The 19,652-nt window shown below is 44.4% G+C and overlaps 1 protein-coding gene across 1 annotated transcript; it reads right to left on the bottom strand.

Moving 5' to 3' along the window:
* Positions 1-2,917: 2,917 nt before the first annotated feature.
* On the bottom strand, positions 2,918-18,762 carry LOC139408373 (LIM domain only 4a). Its single transcript, XM_071152165.1, has 5 exons — positions 18,350-18,762; positions 10,172-10,420; positions 6,735-6,831; positions 6,168-6,326; positions 2,918-5,942 (listed from the first exon to the last, which is right to left on the bottom strand). The coding sequence occupies exons 2-5, from the start codon at positions 10,411-10,413 to the stop codon at positions 5,934-5,936; spliced, it is 507 nt and encodes a 168-aa protein (XP_071008266.1). The 5' UTR covers positions 10,414-10,420; positions 18,350-18,762; the 3' UTR covers positions 2,918-5,933.
* Between the last annotated feature and the right edge of the window lie 890 nt (positions 18,763-19,652).

The raw sequence follows: 19,652 nt of genomic DNA, 5'->3' as shown, positions 1-19,652 counted from the left end.
TATGTGACTCCTGATCACGGCCGATTGTGATACAGCCCGTGATCAAACCAGGGTCTGTAGTGACACCTCTAGCACTGAGATGCAGTGCCTTAGACCCCTGCCCCCACTCAGGAGCTCTAATACTAACATGTATTGACTCAGGGGTGTGAATACTATGTAAATGATTTATTTCTGGCTTTCATTTTCAATATATTTGCAAACATTTCTAAAAACATGTTTTCCCTCTGTTATTATAGGGGATTGTGTGTAGACGGGTGAGAAAAAAACATATATTTAATACATTTTGAATTCAGGCTGTAACAACAAAATGTGGAATAAGGGGTTTGAACACTTTCTGAAGGCACTGTATGCCCTCATTTCCCAGAGTGCCATGTGAAGGCCTGGAGCATTTGGTGCAAGGCTTACATTGGTCTTAGAAATGTGAATTACATCCGACGGATTCCCTGATAAATTGAAGGGATGTCGTATGTAAACTCAGCAAAAAAAGAAATGTCCTCTCACTGTCAACTGTGTTTATTTTCAGCAAACTTAATGTGCAAATATTTGTATGAACATAACAAGATTCAACAACTGAGGCATAAACTGAACATAAACTGTACATAAACTGAACAGACATGTGACTAACAGAAATGGAACAATGTGTCCCTGAACAAAGGGGGGAGTCAAAATCAAAAGTAACAGTCAGTATCTGGTGTGGCCACCAGCTAAATTAAGTAGTACTGTAGTGCATCTTCTCCTCATGGACTGCATCAGATTTGCCAGTTCTTGCTGTGAGAAGTTACTCCACTCTTCCACCAAGGCACCTGCAAGTTCCTGGACATTTCTGGGGGGATCCAACAGGTCCCAGACGTGCTCAATGGGATTGAGATCCGGGCTTTTCACTGGCCATGGCAGAGCACTGACATTCCTGTCTTGCAGGAAATGCACAGAACGAGCAGTATGGCTGGTGGCATTGTCATGCTGGATTGTGTCAGGATGTCAGGATGAGCCTGCAGGAAGGGTACCACATGAGGGAGGAGGATGTATTCCCTGTAATGCACAGCGTTGAGATTGCCTGCTCAAGCTCAGTCTGATGATGCTGTGACACACCGCCCCAGACCATGACGGACCCTCCACCTCCAAATCGATCCCACTCCAGAGTACAGACCTCGGTGTAACGCTCATTCCTTCGACAATAAACGAGAATCCGACCATCACCCCTGGTGAGACAAAACTGCGACTCGTCAGTGAAGACCACTCTTTTTGCCAGTCCTGTCTGGCCTAGCGACAGTGGGTTTGTGCCCATAGGCGACGTTGTTGGCGGTGATGTCTGGTGAGGACCTGCCTTACAACAGGCCTACAAGCCCTCAGTCCAGCCTCTCTCAGCCTATTGCGGACAGTCTGAGCACTGATGGAGGGATTGTGCGTTACTGGTGTAACTCGGCAGTTGTTTATGCCATCCTGTACCTGTCCCGCAGATGTGATGTTCAGATGTACCGATCCTGTGCAGGTGTTGTTACACGTGGTCTGTCACCTCGAGGATGATCAGCTGTCTTAAGCATCTCACAGTGCTGACATTGCAATTTATTGCCCTGACCACATCTGCAGTCCTCATGCCTCCTTGCAACATGCCTAAGGCACATTCATGCAGATGAGCAGGGACCCTGGACATCTTTATTTTGGTATTTTTCAGAGTCAGTAGAAAGGCCTCTTTAGTGTCCTAAATTTTCATAACTGTGACCTTAATTGCCTACCGTCTGTAAGCTGTTAGTGTCTTAACGACCGTTCCACAGTTGCATGTTCAATAATTGTTTATGGTTCATTGAACAAGCATGTTTAAACCCTTTACAATGAAGATCTGTGAAGTTATTTGGATTTTTACGAATTATCCTGTCCTGAAAAAGGGACGTTTCTTTTTTTGCTGAGATTCTGTACTGTAGGGATTGTGTTACAAATGCAGGAAAACATCTGCAGATAGGATTTGTTAAGAATGCACTTTGGAAGGTCAGCTTTCTATGGTATTGGGTCTCGCCTCCTCAAAATGCATTGTCTCCTCCCGGGGATCTTTTCTTAAATGTGTTTTGAAAAGGAGGAGAGAGGAATCGAGGAAAGGCAATTGAGGAAGAGCAAGGTGTTCCATATGTGTGCTGTGTGGCTGATAGTGAGCCTGCAGGCCTCACACTCTGCTGGTGGCATCACCTCTCTCACCTGGTCCCTGCGGTGAGGGGCAGGTCTATTGGACATCTGTCTTTCTCGCTCTGGCATCAGGTAAAAATATCTTCGCTGTTCCATTGCTTCCCTGTTTTTTTCTTTCTTCACACAACATGAGGTGACGAAACAATGCAATTACACCAATTTGCATGTGTTAATTTGATTCATTAGTGAATTGAGGAAAGAGAAAAAAAAGCGAACTCCACTTCTCTCGAGGAAGGAACATTGCACATTGCAAAACTGTGCACCTGAAAACTTTTCTTGTTCCAGCTCAGCTCAAAAAGAAAACTGTTCTTGTTCCAGCTCAGCTCAAAAAGAAAAGCTGTGCGGCATAGAAGCTATTTGAGAGACCCGTTAATTGGTTTTTGAATATGTTGAGCTAATTAGTTATATGCAGATTAGGCTTGATTGGTTTGAATGCAAAGTGTAACTTGCACCACAGAGGGGGATTGGTAGATTCCCTCCCCCCTTTTACTTATCAAGATATAGAGATAATTGCAATTAGGGTCATTTGCATACGTTAATGAATTTGTCTGATGCTTCTCAAAATCACAGACGTGGGATAAATAATTGATACCATATCAGCACTTCAGCACATGGGCTGGGGATGTCAAGCTGCCACCCTGCAGAAGGGTGTGGAGCTACAAATAAAACCTTGCCTTCACTGACTGACTGACAATTGCTACTCATTATCTCTGGCAGATATATTGAGTCAAAGAATTGCAAATCAGCAAAAAGTGTTTATTTATGGAATCCCCTGTGAATAAGATACCGATAATACAATTGCTTCAGTTTCTTGATCATTTTCAGTGTCTTTAAACCTAAACTGAACAGTTAAGAGAAATGTTCTGATAAGTTTTCCATGTATTTTGATGTGATGACTGGCCAAGTATTAGTCAAGCTACTGGATCAAATGGTAATTAGACTAGGTATACAAATTAAACATTGGGTGCCACATTGGTTAGAACAGGTATAGAGACGGATTGTGTGGCTGTTATCAGTATGCAATACTCCTACGTTTTAAAAATGAACTGATTTAAAAAAATCCACACTGATCTAAAATGACTGGATAGGTACCTCCAATGCGATAACAGGTTCTACAATATGTCAGATAGGTGCTTCTGTAGGTGTTCTTATATATATTGGGTATATTGCTTTCTCTTACGTAGTTCTTTCAGATCAGGTTTATTCTGGTTATTATGATTGAACTCCACTTGTGTCTATGGAAGTATGGGAGTCTAATTAGAAACAAACTGAGGAATGCCAAAAATACCTTGACAAAAACGTTTTTCTTTTTAAAGATTTGAAACTCATGCTCAGGTTTGGATTATGTTTGAAGAACCCGAGGAATGTGTTCATCCTTTAAAACCATTCTACATCATTACCAAAGAAATGCTTTGAAATCCGGCCATTAAAACACTCATTGTTATTTTGAGTGTGAACCTAATTGGCTAACCCTAAAAGAGGAACTGCTGAGGCACCGACACACACCACAATGCTTATGGTAGAGTTTTCTCTGGGAACATTCATTTGAAAAGTCACAGCTGGCTACTTCAGTGTTTTTTTCTGTCTTCTTTGTAGGCCTATTGCATGTTTGGTTTTAATTTCTTTCTGTAGAAAAGTCACGGAATAAGAAATAAAATAAGATCATAAAAGCTGACTGTGATTTCTAGGCCAAAGGTACCTACCTATAAGATGGAAGTTTAATTAGCTAATTAAATAAACAAGATCTGGGGGGGTGTTTTCATGCCAAGAAACAATTCCGACATGCCCTTCAGTACTATATGTAGAGGCCCTATACCCTAACTTCCAAGTAAAGAACTCAACAAAGAAGTGAAAATGTCAAATTCATACGCAGTGAAGAAAGACAAGTTATATGGAGTTATAGGTAAGAGAAAAAGGGTTGGCTTATTTCTTTCAGTTTGTTGTTGCATTGTGAGCACTGTAAAGTCAACAGCTGGACTGCTCTACTCAGCACCCACAGGAAAGGGGTCCCTCCCTTTTAATTAGGCCAGCTCACCAGATTAGGCCTCATTAGACTCCGGCACAGGACTTCAGCTAAAGCCTGGGCCTCCAGCGTATCCCACTTTAATTGCTTCTGTAATGGCCCCAGCTCAAGCCTTTGAAATTCCATTCCTGAGGGTAATCGGCCATGTTTGTCTGAGTCCGGGAGCTTTACCTTTCGGTGTGAAAGCGCTATTTGTCACACCTCGCTACACACGCGCACACAAACGGCAGGTAAATATTATCCAAACACTCATTACAGACACGACACAGGTGACTGGCAATATTATGATTATTATAGTTATTTAGAAAGTACTTTTTTTCTCCATATAGATGTTTTAGGCCACACAAAGACGCAATTCAACCATAGACCACAATACAATAATAGCACTAGAAAAGGTATGTACAGTTATTACTTCTCTCCATCCCAATGCCGCTCTCCTCTTCCCTCAACCTGGGTCGTGTTCATTAGGTACCAAACGGAAAAAAACGGCCTGAAACAGCGAGGGACTACATGGCCTCTCCAATAACAAACACTTATTTCTGTTTTCTATCTACAGTGAGCCCTACTCAACACGACCCTGGTTATATGTGGACCAGTTCAACTTTGACCTTGTCCTCTTCCACCACCACATAACAACAATACATTAAGACGTATAGAGCACTGCTGCAAAGTCATGTTGGAATAACATTTCTCACCGGCCAAATTTTTTAAACAACAATTACAAATGCATATTTGTATGTTCCCATAAACAGGAGTACATTTACTAACCCCAGGAACCATCTTCACCTGAAAACATAACTAAATATCGAAGACAATCGAGAAACACAAGGCAACCACTCGCAGTACAAAATAATCATGGGACTAAAAGGTATGTTTTGATGAATATTCTACAGGCATTCTTCATTTAGTACACAGAGAGTATATTTTTGAAAGTAGACGAGACATCCAGGCAGGTGTATTTGATCATTCCTCGTTCGGCCTAACTCGACAGTTCGAGTGAGCCAATGATAGTTCAGGAATGAGAGTTCAGGAACGTCCAGGGGGCAAAAGCTACGGCCGCATAGCACTACAACCAAAGTATTTCCTGTTTCCCTCAATCCGACACATGAAAGGGCCTAGAGTCTGAGCTCAGAGAGTGTGTGTCTGTGTATTCATGTGGCGATCTTGTTTTGAACACACTCTTCGTGTTTTGGGAGTCATTAAACTGTAGCTTGGTTGAAACAGCTCCGGACGAGAACCAGTTTATATTTATTGGTCTGTGGCATCTCCCTCTCCCTGTAGTTTTGTGCTGGCTAGGGAAAGGTGCTACATCAAGGATGGTCCATCACTGGAAATGCCATAGTCCTCTCAGGGCATTACAAGTCAGTCTTATGCAAGTCAGTCACCAATGGACTTACCGAAAACAGACACTGGTTTGACAGTATAAATCATCCTCTTCCATCATCAACAGTCTTTCCCTCCTCCGCATCTTTCCCTTGAAGCAGGAGACTTCAATTATGTCAAGGTTGAGAACATTATTCTCTATGACCAGAATAAACATTATTTTGGGGGAAATGCCGTGTTACTGGGAAAGCTAATGGGACACTGGCAGCAGTATCCGGAGTACGGATATCGGAATATCTGAAGGATGGGATGGATGGTGCAGGACAAACTTATGGGTGGAAAAGGAAGAAGAGCAGGAGGAGGAGGAGGCGGGGGAGGAGAAGGCACACGTTGCTTTGTCACCCATTCTTCTTCAGCAGACCTGAGATCAGGAGAAAGAGGTGATTATTGGCACACATTGATTATGCATAAATACAAGACTACAAGAACAAAGACAGCAAGAAGACCACAGTCCAACACCACTTTTAACAGCATTTCTAAAAAAAAGCACTCTTGGAGACGTCAGAATCCACATTCATTAATTAAATCACATGGATTGGACTATCAACCAAGGGCTGTGTGGTTCTATCAGAACCCATCCCTTCACCTTCTGGTCGGGCATCATGCCGTTCCCCTGCAGCGAGGTCAGGTGACTGCTGAGCAGGGCGCCCCCTGGCCGGTCGTGCTCACAGAAGATGGTGCCATTGACATAGTGGAAGCGGTCGCCCGGCACCAGCCGGTTTCTACAGGTGGCACAGGTGAAACACTGCAGAGAGCGAGGGACATGAGGAACTTTAAGAAAGAGCAACAGAAGCATGGGTTTCTCGCTGAGTCATATTGCTGTGTTATAAAGGGCCTCTGTGGCTTCTGTTGGCATCCCACTGGGCTAAGACGTCAATTCAACGACTAGTTTTGATTTACATTTGGTTGAGTTGTCAACTAATGTGAATTATACCCAAAACAATCCCCATCATTGGATTTTGGTTAAAAGGTGAAAAAAATCTGAAATGCCCTTACGTTGATGACTTTTTGCAAATCCAATCAGTTTCCCACGTTGACTCAACATCATCACATACATTTTTTTGTTGTTGTTATGAAGTGGAAACAACGTTGATTCAACCAGTTTTTGCCCAGTGGAATGAGTCTTTTACTTTTAGGCTGAAGTTCTTCTTACCTTGAGGTGGTACACATTGCCCTGTGCCCGCATCACCATCTCACTGGCAGGGATGGACTGGCCACAAGCGCTGCATGCCCCGCTGTGCCCGAACAGCCTGTGGATGAACAACCCGTGTCAGACCACTGCAACCACTCACACCACAAACACTTCAACACATTACCCCTCAGACCAAGTCACACCTCATTTTCACAATGAAAGCAATGCTGTTGTTCAGCACCACACTTCTTATATCTGATTCTGAATCAGCTCACCCTTTGCCAATCCTAAATAGAAATATCTCAAGCAATAAAAGGAAATACGTCCCAGACCAGTGGTTGAAGTCATGAATAAAGTCAAGTATAGGTCTAGATTCTAATACAGGGCTGTCAAACTCGTTCCATGGAAGGCCTAGTGTCTGCAGGTTTTTCCTGTTTTTCCTTTTCAAGACTTAGACAACCAGGTGAGGGGAGTTCCTTACTAATTAGCAACCTTATTTCATCAATCAAGTACAAGGGAGGAGTGAAAACCCGCTGACACTCAGCCCTCGATGGAATGAGTTTGACACGTGTTCCAGCAGGACTGAAAGGGAGGGATGCAGCATTGAATAGTGTTGGTGGTGATGCTGAGACATGTGACTCAGGTCTTATGAGTGCTCAGCCGGCGGCCACAGATTCCATGTGGGGTTTGAGCTGCAGATGAAGTCCGTGACAGGCTACTGGGAGAGCCAGGAAGTATGTTACAGCTGATACTGGTGAAGAACCCTGATGAAGGGCTTTTTGTCCACAAGTCACGGATTACCTTCTGTAGATGCTGGTGATGTCATTGTTTGGTGTAAAGTGTAAGACAAAGACTACGGTCCACTTCATTCCTTTAGGTGAAGCAGACATTGCGTTGCCGATGTCGAACAGTTAGCCTCATTGTTAGAGCATGACCAGGTAAGTCCATTTTGTGAAACTTCCACACCACATTTGGTAGACTACCCAGAGCACATTAGCCCATCCCTCAGAGAGCCTAGTGTGTAGACAGTTCAACTGTTCAGTCTCAATAGAAAGCCTCTCAACCGCTCTCACCTTTATTACACCCCCTCCTTGTGACACCTACCAGACTGGTTTGGCTGCTATACCCCCCCCCCCCCCCCCCCCCCCCCCCCCGCCCCTCCGGTTCCCTATCAGTGTCCCAGCTCTGACTGCACACTGTAATGAATTTTTGATCTTAATCCAAACAGTAATTTAATAAGCGAGCGCCCGAGAGGAACCCTGTTCTCCCTAATTAAGGCTCCCTCTCTCTCTCTCCCTCCCCTCTCTCCCTCCCCTCTCTCTCTCCCCCCTCTCTGCCTGTATCGGACTCAGCGGCACAGCGCCACTCGGCAATGAGAGCCTTGCCCTTTTCCACTAACTGTATTATACATTTGATAAGCTTCGTACTGAGTCCCGTTCTGCATTAGAAAAATCTGCGAGGATGGACCTTGAGCGTACATGGACACAAGGTGCTGCACTATGTTAGACCATCGTTTACATGGACACAAGGTGCTGCACTATGTTAGACCATCGTTTACATGGACACAAGGTGCTGCACTATGTTAGACCATCGTTTACATGGACACAAGGTGCTGCACTATGTTAGACCATCGTTTACATGGACACAAGGTGCTGCACTATGTTAGACCATCGTTTACATGGACACAAGGTGCTGCACTATGTTAGACCATCGTTTACATGGACACAAGGTGCTGCACTATGTTAGACCATCGTTTACATGGACACAAGGTGCTGCACTATGTTAGACCATCGTTTACATGGACACAAGGTGCTGCACTATGTTAGACCATCGTTTACATGGACACAAGGTGCTGCACTATGTTAGACCATCGTTTACATGGACACAAGGTGCTGCACTATGTTAGACCATCGTTTACATGGACACAAGGTGCTGCACTATGTTAGACCATCGTTTACATGGACACAAGGTGCTGCACTATGTTAGACCATCGTTAGGCAGCAGTGCATAAGTACCATATATCCCTTAAAAAATATGAATGGTGTCATTCCATATTGATGACTAATTAACAGCGCACTTTTTTGGGCAAAAACACCTTTATATTTTTCTTGTGCAATTCCCATTTATTCATGTTGGTTGCAAGCATTGTAATGAGGAGTTATTAGAGTCAAGGTGATTTTATGCAATACATAGCTAGTAGACCTACATTCAATTTGCAACCATACATCTTTCAGTAGATCACATTGTAGGGAAGTAGAAGTGTGCTATTTATTCTGGTGGGAGTGGCTTTAAATCCTCTGTATTCTTAGTGAGCTGATGTACAGTGCCCAGTGTCTCTGCTCTACCCAGCAGGCCTCCCTTCGTGCGGGCGTTCTTGGGCTGTGTGGGTTTCCAGACTGCGCCGGATCTGCCCCAGTGTTTGCCCTGGAGAGCACCAGTGCCTGAGAAGTGCCAACGCAGGCACACACACACAATCCCAGTCTGTGTTGGACCAGCCAGCCTCTCGCTCACTCTCTCTCTCACACACACATAGTCCAGACTGGGCAAGACATTATTAAGGCAAACAGTGTAGGAGCAATGCTGTGGTGATGGAATTGGCTAATGTGCAGTCTTTTCCCAGTTTCCCCTCATCTTACGCAACTCCTTAGGTTTTGTCATTAAAATGTGCAAAAAGTTGTGAAAGACAGAGTTGGTCATGTCTTGAGAGGATAGAGTAGCTGTCAGAATCTCCTTGTTCCCCCAGACTCACACCCAACCCTGCTGTGAGCATATACCTCTTTCATAACAGCCTCCGGTTTCTGATATCCTGCCACACCCTACCTGACCGCATTCACACCTAAACACCTGGTGCCTTTATGCGTGCATAGAGCAAACAGAGAGAAAAGGACTTGACAAATTCCTCCACTTTTCCAACTGCTTTCAGAGCTGTCTGTGCTTGTCTGACCTAGCATTAACAGACTCATCAGGCGGGATCAGTTGTGGAAAGTGGATTTCCGTTGCACTTTCACTATTAACTCCTTATTGAAGGTGAAGCTCACTAAAATTGACTTTAGGTTGTAGGCTAACCATCTCTCAGCTGTTTTAGTTATCTTCAATGATTTTTCACCTGGGCTGTGTTGAATATTTAAAACACTTTAATTTCACTTTGTCAACATAGCCCAGGTCCAAAATGGTTGCTGTTACCTAAAACATGTGAGAGACCGTTAGCTTACAACCTATGGTAATTTCAGACTATATAACATAGGCAAATCATTTCCCCATGTACTTCCCCTTTCCCCACCCCTATGTCACCGTAGTATGGTAGCTTCCAATCAAATATTTTTCCTCCATCTGCATGACCAATATGGAGGCAGACACTACACCTGCCTACAAGACGGTGAGGAAGAGCCATTATCGTGCTGCATCCACCCCCACCCAGAGTCCTTTCTGATTTGAATGCTGCCTTCCCTGAAGCTCACCTGATGTAGTCGTTCTTGCAGAGGATCATGCCCCCTTTGCTGTAGCAGGTGGTGCCAATCTCGCCCAGCTGGGCGTGGCAGCAGGAGCACTTGAGGCAGCGCGTGTGCCAGTAGCGTTCCATGGAGAAGAGCAGGAAGCGGTCGGCGATGCGCCCACCACAGCCCGCGCATGACCTGCCTGCCGAGCCACCGCCGCCCCCTGTCACCGCCACGGCTGATGCCTCCACCCGGCTGTTCACCATGGTTGGCCTGGAGAGAAGAAGGGGGGGTGAGAGATATAATGTCACCCTGAGTAAGGATGATAACAACAAGGGTGGGCGAATGGAAAAGTGTGTATTCAGCAGTACGAGAATGTTTGAGCTTAACATGGAGAGATGGAATGATATTTCTGTTTTAAAGACATTAACAGTCCAGGAAATAACACTACTGACACCTTTATTAACAGGCTTTATTTCAACTTAGGGTATTTGGTAGATGTTTACCACAGCTTCTACATTCTATTCCGGAAACCCACGGAACATTCAGGAAATCAAGCTTCCTCTCGGTCATCCCCGTTATCATGGTTATCCTAAATACATCTGTGCCATACCGTACTTTACAGCCATCTGGAACGTACCATACTGTACACCCACTTGGAACGTACCATACTGTACACCCACCTGGAACGTACCATACTGTACACCCACCTGGAACGTACCATACTGTACACCCACCTGGAAAGTACCATACTGTACACCCACCTGGAACGTACCATACTGTACACCCACTTGGAATGTACCATACTGTACACCCACTTGGAACGTACCATACTGTACACCCACTTGGAACGTACCATACTGTACACCCACCTGGAAAGTACCATACTGTACACCCACCTGGAACGTACCATACTGTACACCCACTTGGAACGTACCATACTGTACACCCACCTGGAACGTACCATACTGTACACCCACCTGGAACGTACCATACTGTACACCCACCTGGAACGTACCATACTGTACACCCACCTGGAACGTACCATACTGTACACCCACCTGGAACGTACCATACTGTACACCCACTTGGAACGTACCATACTGTACACCCACTTGGAACGTACCATACTGTAAACTCACTTGGAACGTACCATACTCTACACCCACCTGGAACATACCATACTGTACACCCACCTGGAACGTACCATACTGTACACCCACTTGGAACGTACCATACTGTACAACCACCTGGAACGTACCATACTGTACACCCACTTGGAACGTACCATACTGTAAACCCACTTGGAACGTACCATACTGTACACCCACTTGGAACGTACCATACTGTACACCCACTTGGAACGTACCATACTGTACACCCACCTGGAACGTACCATACTGTACACACCAGGGGTAGGTAACTGGATTCAGCTGTAGGCCGATTTTTGTCAGAGCAGATTGTCGGGGGACCGAAACATAATTATAATAATTTGTACACTGTAAATGAACCACAACCAAGCCCCAAAAGAGATTGTATTTGAAAATAACATAATTTAATACATTAATTAAATTGCGACACGGTCACATACATCTTGCTGGTGATTTTAGTATTTTTTGGACAAAAACTAAAATCCCCCCAAAAACAAATATTATGACTTTGAGGAGGGTCAAAGAAAATAAAAAATACTTGTGGGCCGGTTTTGGCCGTGGTCCGAACTGTACTGTCCATCGACCTGGAATGTCCCAACTCTACTGTACATCTACCTGGAATGTCCCAACTCTACTGTACATCTACCTGGAATGTCCCAACTCTACTGTACATCCACCTGGAATGTCCCAACTCTACTGTACATCTACCTGGAATGTCCCAACTCTACTGTACATCTACCTGGAATGTCCCAACTCTACTGTACATCTACCTGGAATGTCCCAACTCTACTGTACATCTACCTGGAATGTCCCAACTCTACTGTACATCTACCTGGAATGCCCCAACTGTACTGTACATCTACCTGGAATGTCCCAACTGTACTGTACATCTACCTGGAATGTCCCAACTGTACTGTACATCTACCTGGAATGTCCCAACTCTACTGTACATCTACCTGGAATGTCCCAACTCTACTGTACATCTACCTGGAATGTCCCAACTCTACTGTACATCTACCTGGAATGTCCCAACTGTACTGTACATCCACCTGGAATGTCCCAACTCTACTGTACATCTACCTGGAATGTCCCAACTCTACTGTACATCTACCTGGAATGTCCCAACTCTACTGTACATCTACCTGGAATGCCCCAACTGTACTGTACATCTACCTGGAATGTCCCAACTCTACTGTACATCCACCTGGAATGTGCCAACTCTACTGTACATCTACCTGGAATGTCCCAACTCTACTGTACATCTACCTGGAATGTCCCAACTCTACTGTACATCTACCTGGAATGTCCCAACTGTACTGTACATCCACCTGGAATGTCCCAACTCTACTGTACATCTACCTGGAATGTCCCAACTCTACTGTACATCTACCTGGAATGTCCCAACTCTACTGTACATCTACCTGGAATGTCGAAACTCTACTATACATCTACCTGGAATGCCCCAACTGTACTGTACATCTACCTGGAATGTCCCAACTGTACTGTACATCTACCTGGAATGTCCCAACTGTACTGTACATCTACCTGGAATGTCCCAACTCTACTGTACATCTACCTGGAATGTCCCAACTCTACTGTACATCTACCTGGAATGTCCCAACTCTACTGTACATCTACCTGGAATGTCCCAACTGTACTGTACATCCACCTGGAATGTCCCAACTCTACTGTACATCTACCTGGAATGTCCCAACTCTACTGTACATCTACCTGGAATGTCCCAACTCTACTGTACATCTACCTGGAATGCCCCAACTGTACTGTACATCTACCTGGAATGTCCCAACTCTACTGTACATCTACCTGGAATGTCCCAACTGTACTGTACATCTACCTGGAATGTCCCAACTGTACTGTACATCCACCTGGAATGTCCCAACTCTACTGTACATCTACCTGGAATGTCCCAACTGTACTGTACATCTACCTGGAATGTCCCAACTCTACTGTACATCTACCTGGAATGTCCCAACTGTACTGTACATCCACCTGGAATGTCCCAACTCTACTGTACATCTACCTGGAATGTCCCAACTCTACTGTACATCTACTTGGAATGTCCCAACTGTACTGTACATCTACCTGGAACGTGGGTGACGAGGAGAGAGAAGCCCCACAGACAGGAAAGAGCGAGGCCTCGGATTCCCAAATGTGAGTTTTGGCATGGTAACCAATCGGTTGGCTCTGGGATTCGTTGGCAAAGAGAGCTTAGGCCTATTCATTTAAGGGATATGGCGCGGGGGGGGGGGGTACAGTTTCCTGAAAAATATGCGCCTCAGAGGCGACTGGCACCCTGGAAAGCAGCCGTCCCACGACAACCTCCACACAAACCTCTTCTTACTAACCAAAGCCGCACTGTCTTTGAGCCGGCTGCAAATATAACCTCTCATTGCAACTTGATAATGTGTCCCAGAAGAGAGGTCTTTGATGTTGCAGAGTCATGCTCATTGAATAATGCTGTTGGGTCTTCTGTGTTGTTGGGTTGCACTGGGTGAGTAGACTAGTCGACAGAGGTTTTTTGAGTGATTACAAAAACTTTTGTTAGGGTTACGGAGTTGACATTCCGGTATACCAGTATATAAACCTTCTTGTGGTGTAACGGAGATGACATATGGAGTCCCATATCCTTTGAGACACCAGACAACCAATGGTAATCTACATGATGTCTCCACATTCCAAGTGTGCCGTTATCGGTTCATTTCTACTGTATATCCGAACTTCCCACTTTTACGTTTCAAAACTGAACTGATTTCATGCACAGCTGGGGATAATATTGCTTTCAAATCACACTAACAAGAACCATACCAGCGTGCAACTCAGCAATGAGTCAGCCATTGCTTTTCACCGGCTTCATGATTCATAATTATGGCCAACAACACTAAATAATTGCAGCGACGGATTTCATTTTCTAAATTAACAACAACGTCCTAATTTGTCCTCCAGTGCTTCTAATTTAAATGAGGGCATGTTTTGCTTTACGAGTGCCCTTCCCACAAGACATTTCAGTCCGCCGCTGGTCCACCACAGTTATGCACTCTCTGCTTCGGACACCTGGCTCCAATCAAGGAGAGCTGAGCTCCATAAGAGAGGCCTAGGGCGACGCTGGACTGACCCCAACAAAGTGCCTTCACATGGGGCACCAACCCTGCATCTCAGGACCCATACAGAGGAACACGACAAAGAGCTGAGGGACCAAACCCTGGCGGTAAAGCTTTTTCCACAGTGCTACTCTGCAGTATCTAGTTCAATATATGCATGTGCTACGTTCACTACAGACTCTTTACAAGTAGCTGCTGTAACCAACCAATCTATTGACATTTGGACAGGTGAGATATTTTTTATACATTCTTGACATAGGTCAGCACTTGACTTATCACAGGCCTAGCAGTACGTGCACACACACGGACACACACACACACAGACACACACACACACAGACACACACACACACACACACACAGACACACAATATCAATCCGATCGTGAATATCAGCACAAGACATTTCTCCGTTTGATTGATGACCGTTACGCTAAGCTGTTTCCACAAGCCCCTTTTAAAAAGGCCGCTGTCAATTTCTCTGTGGCTTTGAGAGTCCTTGAACCAGGCAAGGCTGTTGGAAGAAAGGGGGAAAGCTTATACTGTTGCCTTAAATCCAAGGTATTGTATGAGGGGGAAAGAGGGCTTGGCGTCTGCATGTGGGGGATTGCCTGCCATCTGGGACTCTATCACGTTATTTCCTCTAGCTGTTCTTCCACCGAGGTCAAGAGGCAACAGACAAGAGATGCCCTGGGGAGTTCAAAGGTCATCCACAGAGCTGCTCTGATTGGGGATGTCAATCGGGGGTCGCGGAGGGCCAAGTTGCCACAGGAAGGCAGTGTGACCCCTTCCTGGAAGGGGGCCATCCCGGGGCACATTTCAGCCTTTACCAGTCGGTTTGAAATGCCAGCTGGCAATGTGCTGTCTCAGAGTCAGGCTCAAAGGCAACCCTGACAAACTGGAGACCAGAGGCAGCAACTTGAGAACATTTTTTTCCAAAAATACCTGGGGGCAACAACATTGTTTTCCAATTTACTCCTCGCAATGGGTCCCACAGCTGCATCATAGGATGTGGAATTGAAATCAAATTGAAATGAAAACACTCGATGCCAGATTTGTTCGGGCAATGTGGGGCATCATAGTTGAGGGGATGGACTATCCCACCTAAGGAACAGTAAGGGAAACATTTAACAGTACTGTGCAGGGGGGCAGAACCTTCTGCAACTATCATAATGGCATATAGCTAGCTATAAACCATTATGCAATTAGTGCAATGAGGTCATTGTGTATGATGAATACACAGCTTGTCTAGTGAATTTACAGTTTGGAACACAAGACACCTTACATGGCCCATTTCTGCTTGCTGCTTTGCAGTCCGTTTCCTGTGTTCAGAGCCAGACGCCTCGGGCAGTGAATTACCAGCGTGAAATCAATTACTATACCCCGAAATACAAGAGCCTCCACCCTCGTGAAATAAAAAGAGGAATTCTGGTCAAATCTAGGAACAGAGGCGCCAATGTGACCTCCATTTCTCTTCCTCTCTCTCATAGCTCTCATAGACATGCACTTGAGTAGGAGCTATACCCTGTTTTTCTCTTTTAAAAGAAGGACTGGATAGTGTCTATATGGTATGGAAACATTTCCTCTTGACTACAATATGTCAACAAGTCCTAAGCCTCAATGCTTTTTCTGGCCATCTGGCAATTTGCCTGTAGAACCAGTTAGTCTCCCTTGACTCCAAACAGATCATAACATGAAGCCACGGCAGACCAAGTACAACCCAAGTGGAGAAGAGGCTAACCTTAAATGAATGATTATTTCCCTGTTTGTTTGGCTTCCTACTGAAGTCTCAGAAGAACTGCTGCAGTGCAGCCACGTGAAAGTCTCAAATGGGTGCAGAAATACTACTCGCTTTTTTTTGCATTCCTCACCGTACCTGCGACAAGTTGTGGCAGCACAGCGAATGCAATCACACAGACACACACCTGCAGAAGCCTCAGCCGTAAGCGAAGACGAGCCAAAATAACCTCACAAAAAAACCTCACTGATCTCATGAAAATGCAAATCCTACATTTAATCATCTTTCGCAGCACACGGCAAACTCTGAGACAATACCTGAGCCATGCCCTGGGGAATGTCATCAGCATCAGAGGGGGAGCAAGTGAAATTTCAATGCAGAGCAAGCCCCAACAATTACATTACCCTAAAAGGGACTTAGACAAGCTTATCCCCCCGCTGAACACAGTAGACACCCACCTATTTTGGAGGGCGCAAGGACTTAGTGTTCCTTCTTATCAACACCCTGCAGAACTTTGGTGAACGCCATATCTTCATAACGCTGATTTGTAACCAAAGCCTATCGCTAAAAACAAGCTAGGGCATTTCTCCTGGCAAAGGAGCATATTGGCTTTCTAAATACAAAGAGAAAAGGGGGTTAGGAAAGTCTATGCAAGCAAGATAGATGAACGAGCGGCACACAATGAGGACAAAGTTTAGAGGGGGTGACGGAAAGAGTTATTTTTGTTGAGATGAGTTTTGGAGACCGCCCGAGTCTGTACTTGACTAGGCTACTACTTACGCTCCTTCCATTGATAAACTGGAGTCCTTGTTGAGCGATAAGACTCTGTGGGCTCTGATTTGTAATAAGCTCGGTCTCCGCTGCTGCGTTTAATGATAAATGAATGATCAGGCAAAACAAAGGTTAGTGAGGAGGAGAGACAGCTGGGTTCCGCTCTAGTAATAGACTGATTGATGAAATAACCATTAAAAACAGAGGCTAATGAGGAGGAACACAATACCTTGGCTGTCTGAGGACAGACTGATGGATTGCATGTGGTTTCGGGTTGACAGAGCAAATAATGGTTCACTTGCCATTAACCAATTGCATTTGGCTCTTCTTCATTGAAATACTCACTTGTTGGTGATAAATACATTGTCAGCTCCCAATCATTTAGTCTTCTTGTATTGTTATGCTTCTTTTGGATAGGAACCTACATAGATAGCATAGGCCTAATAGGCTGCATTTACACAGGCATCCCAATTCAGATTTATTGCCCAATTATAAGCAAAAGAGCTGATCTGATTTGTCTAAAAGACCAATTAGCGGGGAAAAAAGTCAGAATTGGGCTGCCTGTGTAAATGAATGGTGAATACTAAACTGTGTTTTTATAAGACCTCTAGGTATTTTTAGGCTTGGGCATAGTTTCTTTATCTTGTTGATGTGCATCAACAAGTCCCATATCTCACCAAAGTGGCTCGGATCAAATTTCACATTACACCAGTCACTTTGTAGAGAAGTATTGCTCCCTGTGCCTTTGGTAAACCTACACTAATTAAAACCTGTCAAAGCCCAACGCCCATCCCCCCCAGTTTAAATTAACAAATAACCCCGCTCACACAAGCAAGGGGAAGTCGTTTGTAATTAAAATAAATAAGCCTGGCTGCACCATTAACAGCCACTATAAATAGTACAAATAGTACAGTGAGCAATGGTCAGGCCCGCTTGGCACCAAGGCAGATTAGCAATATATCCTTCTCCTTTAATAATGCGCTCAGGGGCCATAACTACACGCATCGCTGTTTCATTAAAACGGGTCTCTTTTAATTAACACTACGGCCGGCGCACAACTCCCCATTGTACCAGGGCTGCCTTGATGCAGAGATGCAGTCAAGATACCGGAGAAGACCCCCCCCCCCCCCCCCCCACAACAAAAGCATGGACGAACGGTTAAGAAATGTGTGCTATGATAAGGGGTAAAAGTAAGTCATGTTTCACCACTGGATAGTCAGAGGGAAATGTTGAATCACGGACGAATAGCTTGCGCTCAATAATTGTTCGAACATGACAGACAGAAAAGGGGACCAACATTTTCTGCCAATAATACCCTACCGTTCATTACTGTGTAATTACACATCTATTAGGCTGAAACTTTAAACGATATGGGACTATTGTTAACAAATGTTTGGAAAAATGTGACGCGCTGCGGTGCTCACCTTGCCGTCGTGGTAGTTTAGGTGAAGTAAACGCGAGGAAATGATCACGATGGTGGTGCGCGCTACCACGAGACGTGCGCAACTTCAACCAAGTCGTGGACTGCTGCTTGCAATGGTAAATTGTTGCCGTTCTCAAGATGTAACAACTTCAAACGGTTGTTATATATTCCGATTGGAGAGCTTGCAAACTAGTCCAGAAGTAGTCTAGGCTAAATCTTCCTCTTCTTGTTTCCTTATTTTATACTGCGTTGGTCGACTTCATGGATTTCCTATAGACATCTGAAACAGTAAACTTGGTGATGAAGTAATTCTCTCATATCAGATAGTCACAGCTCGGCTAAAGGAATTTGGTTCTTAGTTCTTGTTCATGGACATACAACGCTACTATTTGTGAGAGGAAAGGCGGCTACTCCAGTTCAAAGCCAAGAGGGAATACACATTTAAATCACTCCTCCTATGACGCGTCGAGGTTCAGCCCCCGCAGCCATTGAACAGCAAGGGGGGTGTGGCATTTGACATAATGATGGATGTCTGTTTAAGGAACTTTTGCCTATTTGTGGCTGTTTTAAATAGGCCATAATCACCACCGCTGAACAATGTTGAAAAAGCAATTCATTAATCCTTAACCCAGCCCCCAACCTCCCTAAGGCAGAAGACGTCCTGTTCCAATTTCTTTTAGGACTGCGCTGACTCAGGCATAACTGGACAGTGACCCTTTCTTAACTAATGAAACGCCTTATACTGTACTAGCCTAGCCTGTATGCCTACAGTTACAATTAATACATTCACATTTTGGACATTAGCAGACGGTCTTATCCTAAAGCAATGTTTTACTTACGGTATGTTTATTTGCGGTAGCTATAGCAATGAATAGAATAGAATATCACATTTAGTAGCTTATTATATCTATATTATTAATTTACCAGTGCAGAAATCACAAGTATTTTTTAAATATATATATATATATATATATATATATATATATATATATATATATATATATATATATATATATATATATATACGTGTGTGTCTATAAATATTATTATTATTTGATTGATCATTTTTTGTTTGACACGGATGAACAATCCAATAATAATGAGGACAATTGACTTTGTTTCCCATGCCTACAGAGAACTGCTTCGATTGAAGTGAGAGTGAGGTAGTGAGAAAATGAAATGCACCGGGAGGTATTGTGAGTGCCAGTGGTGCTAAACGCTGGGCAACTCACTCAACATCAGGAACAACATCTGGCCGAGAGAAAGAGACAATTACCTTTGTGTGGTAAACTCTAGTTTCACTC

The sequence above is a fragment of the Oncorhynchus clarkii genome, chromosome 5 (assembly GCF_045791955.1).
Source record: "Oncorhynchus clarkii lewisi isolate Uvic-CL-2024 chromosome 5, UVic_Ocla_1.0, whole genome shotgun sequence".
Lineage (NCBI taxonomy): Eukaryota > Metazoa > Chordata > Actinopteri > Salmoniformes > Salmonidae > Oncorhynchus > Oncorhynchus clarkii.
Note: the sequence above shows the minus strand (reverse complement) of the source record. Positions and strands in the feature narration are given on the sequence as shown.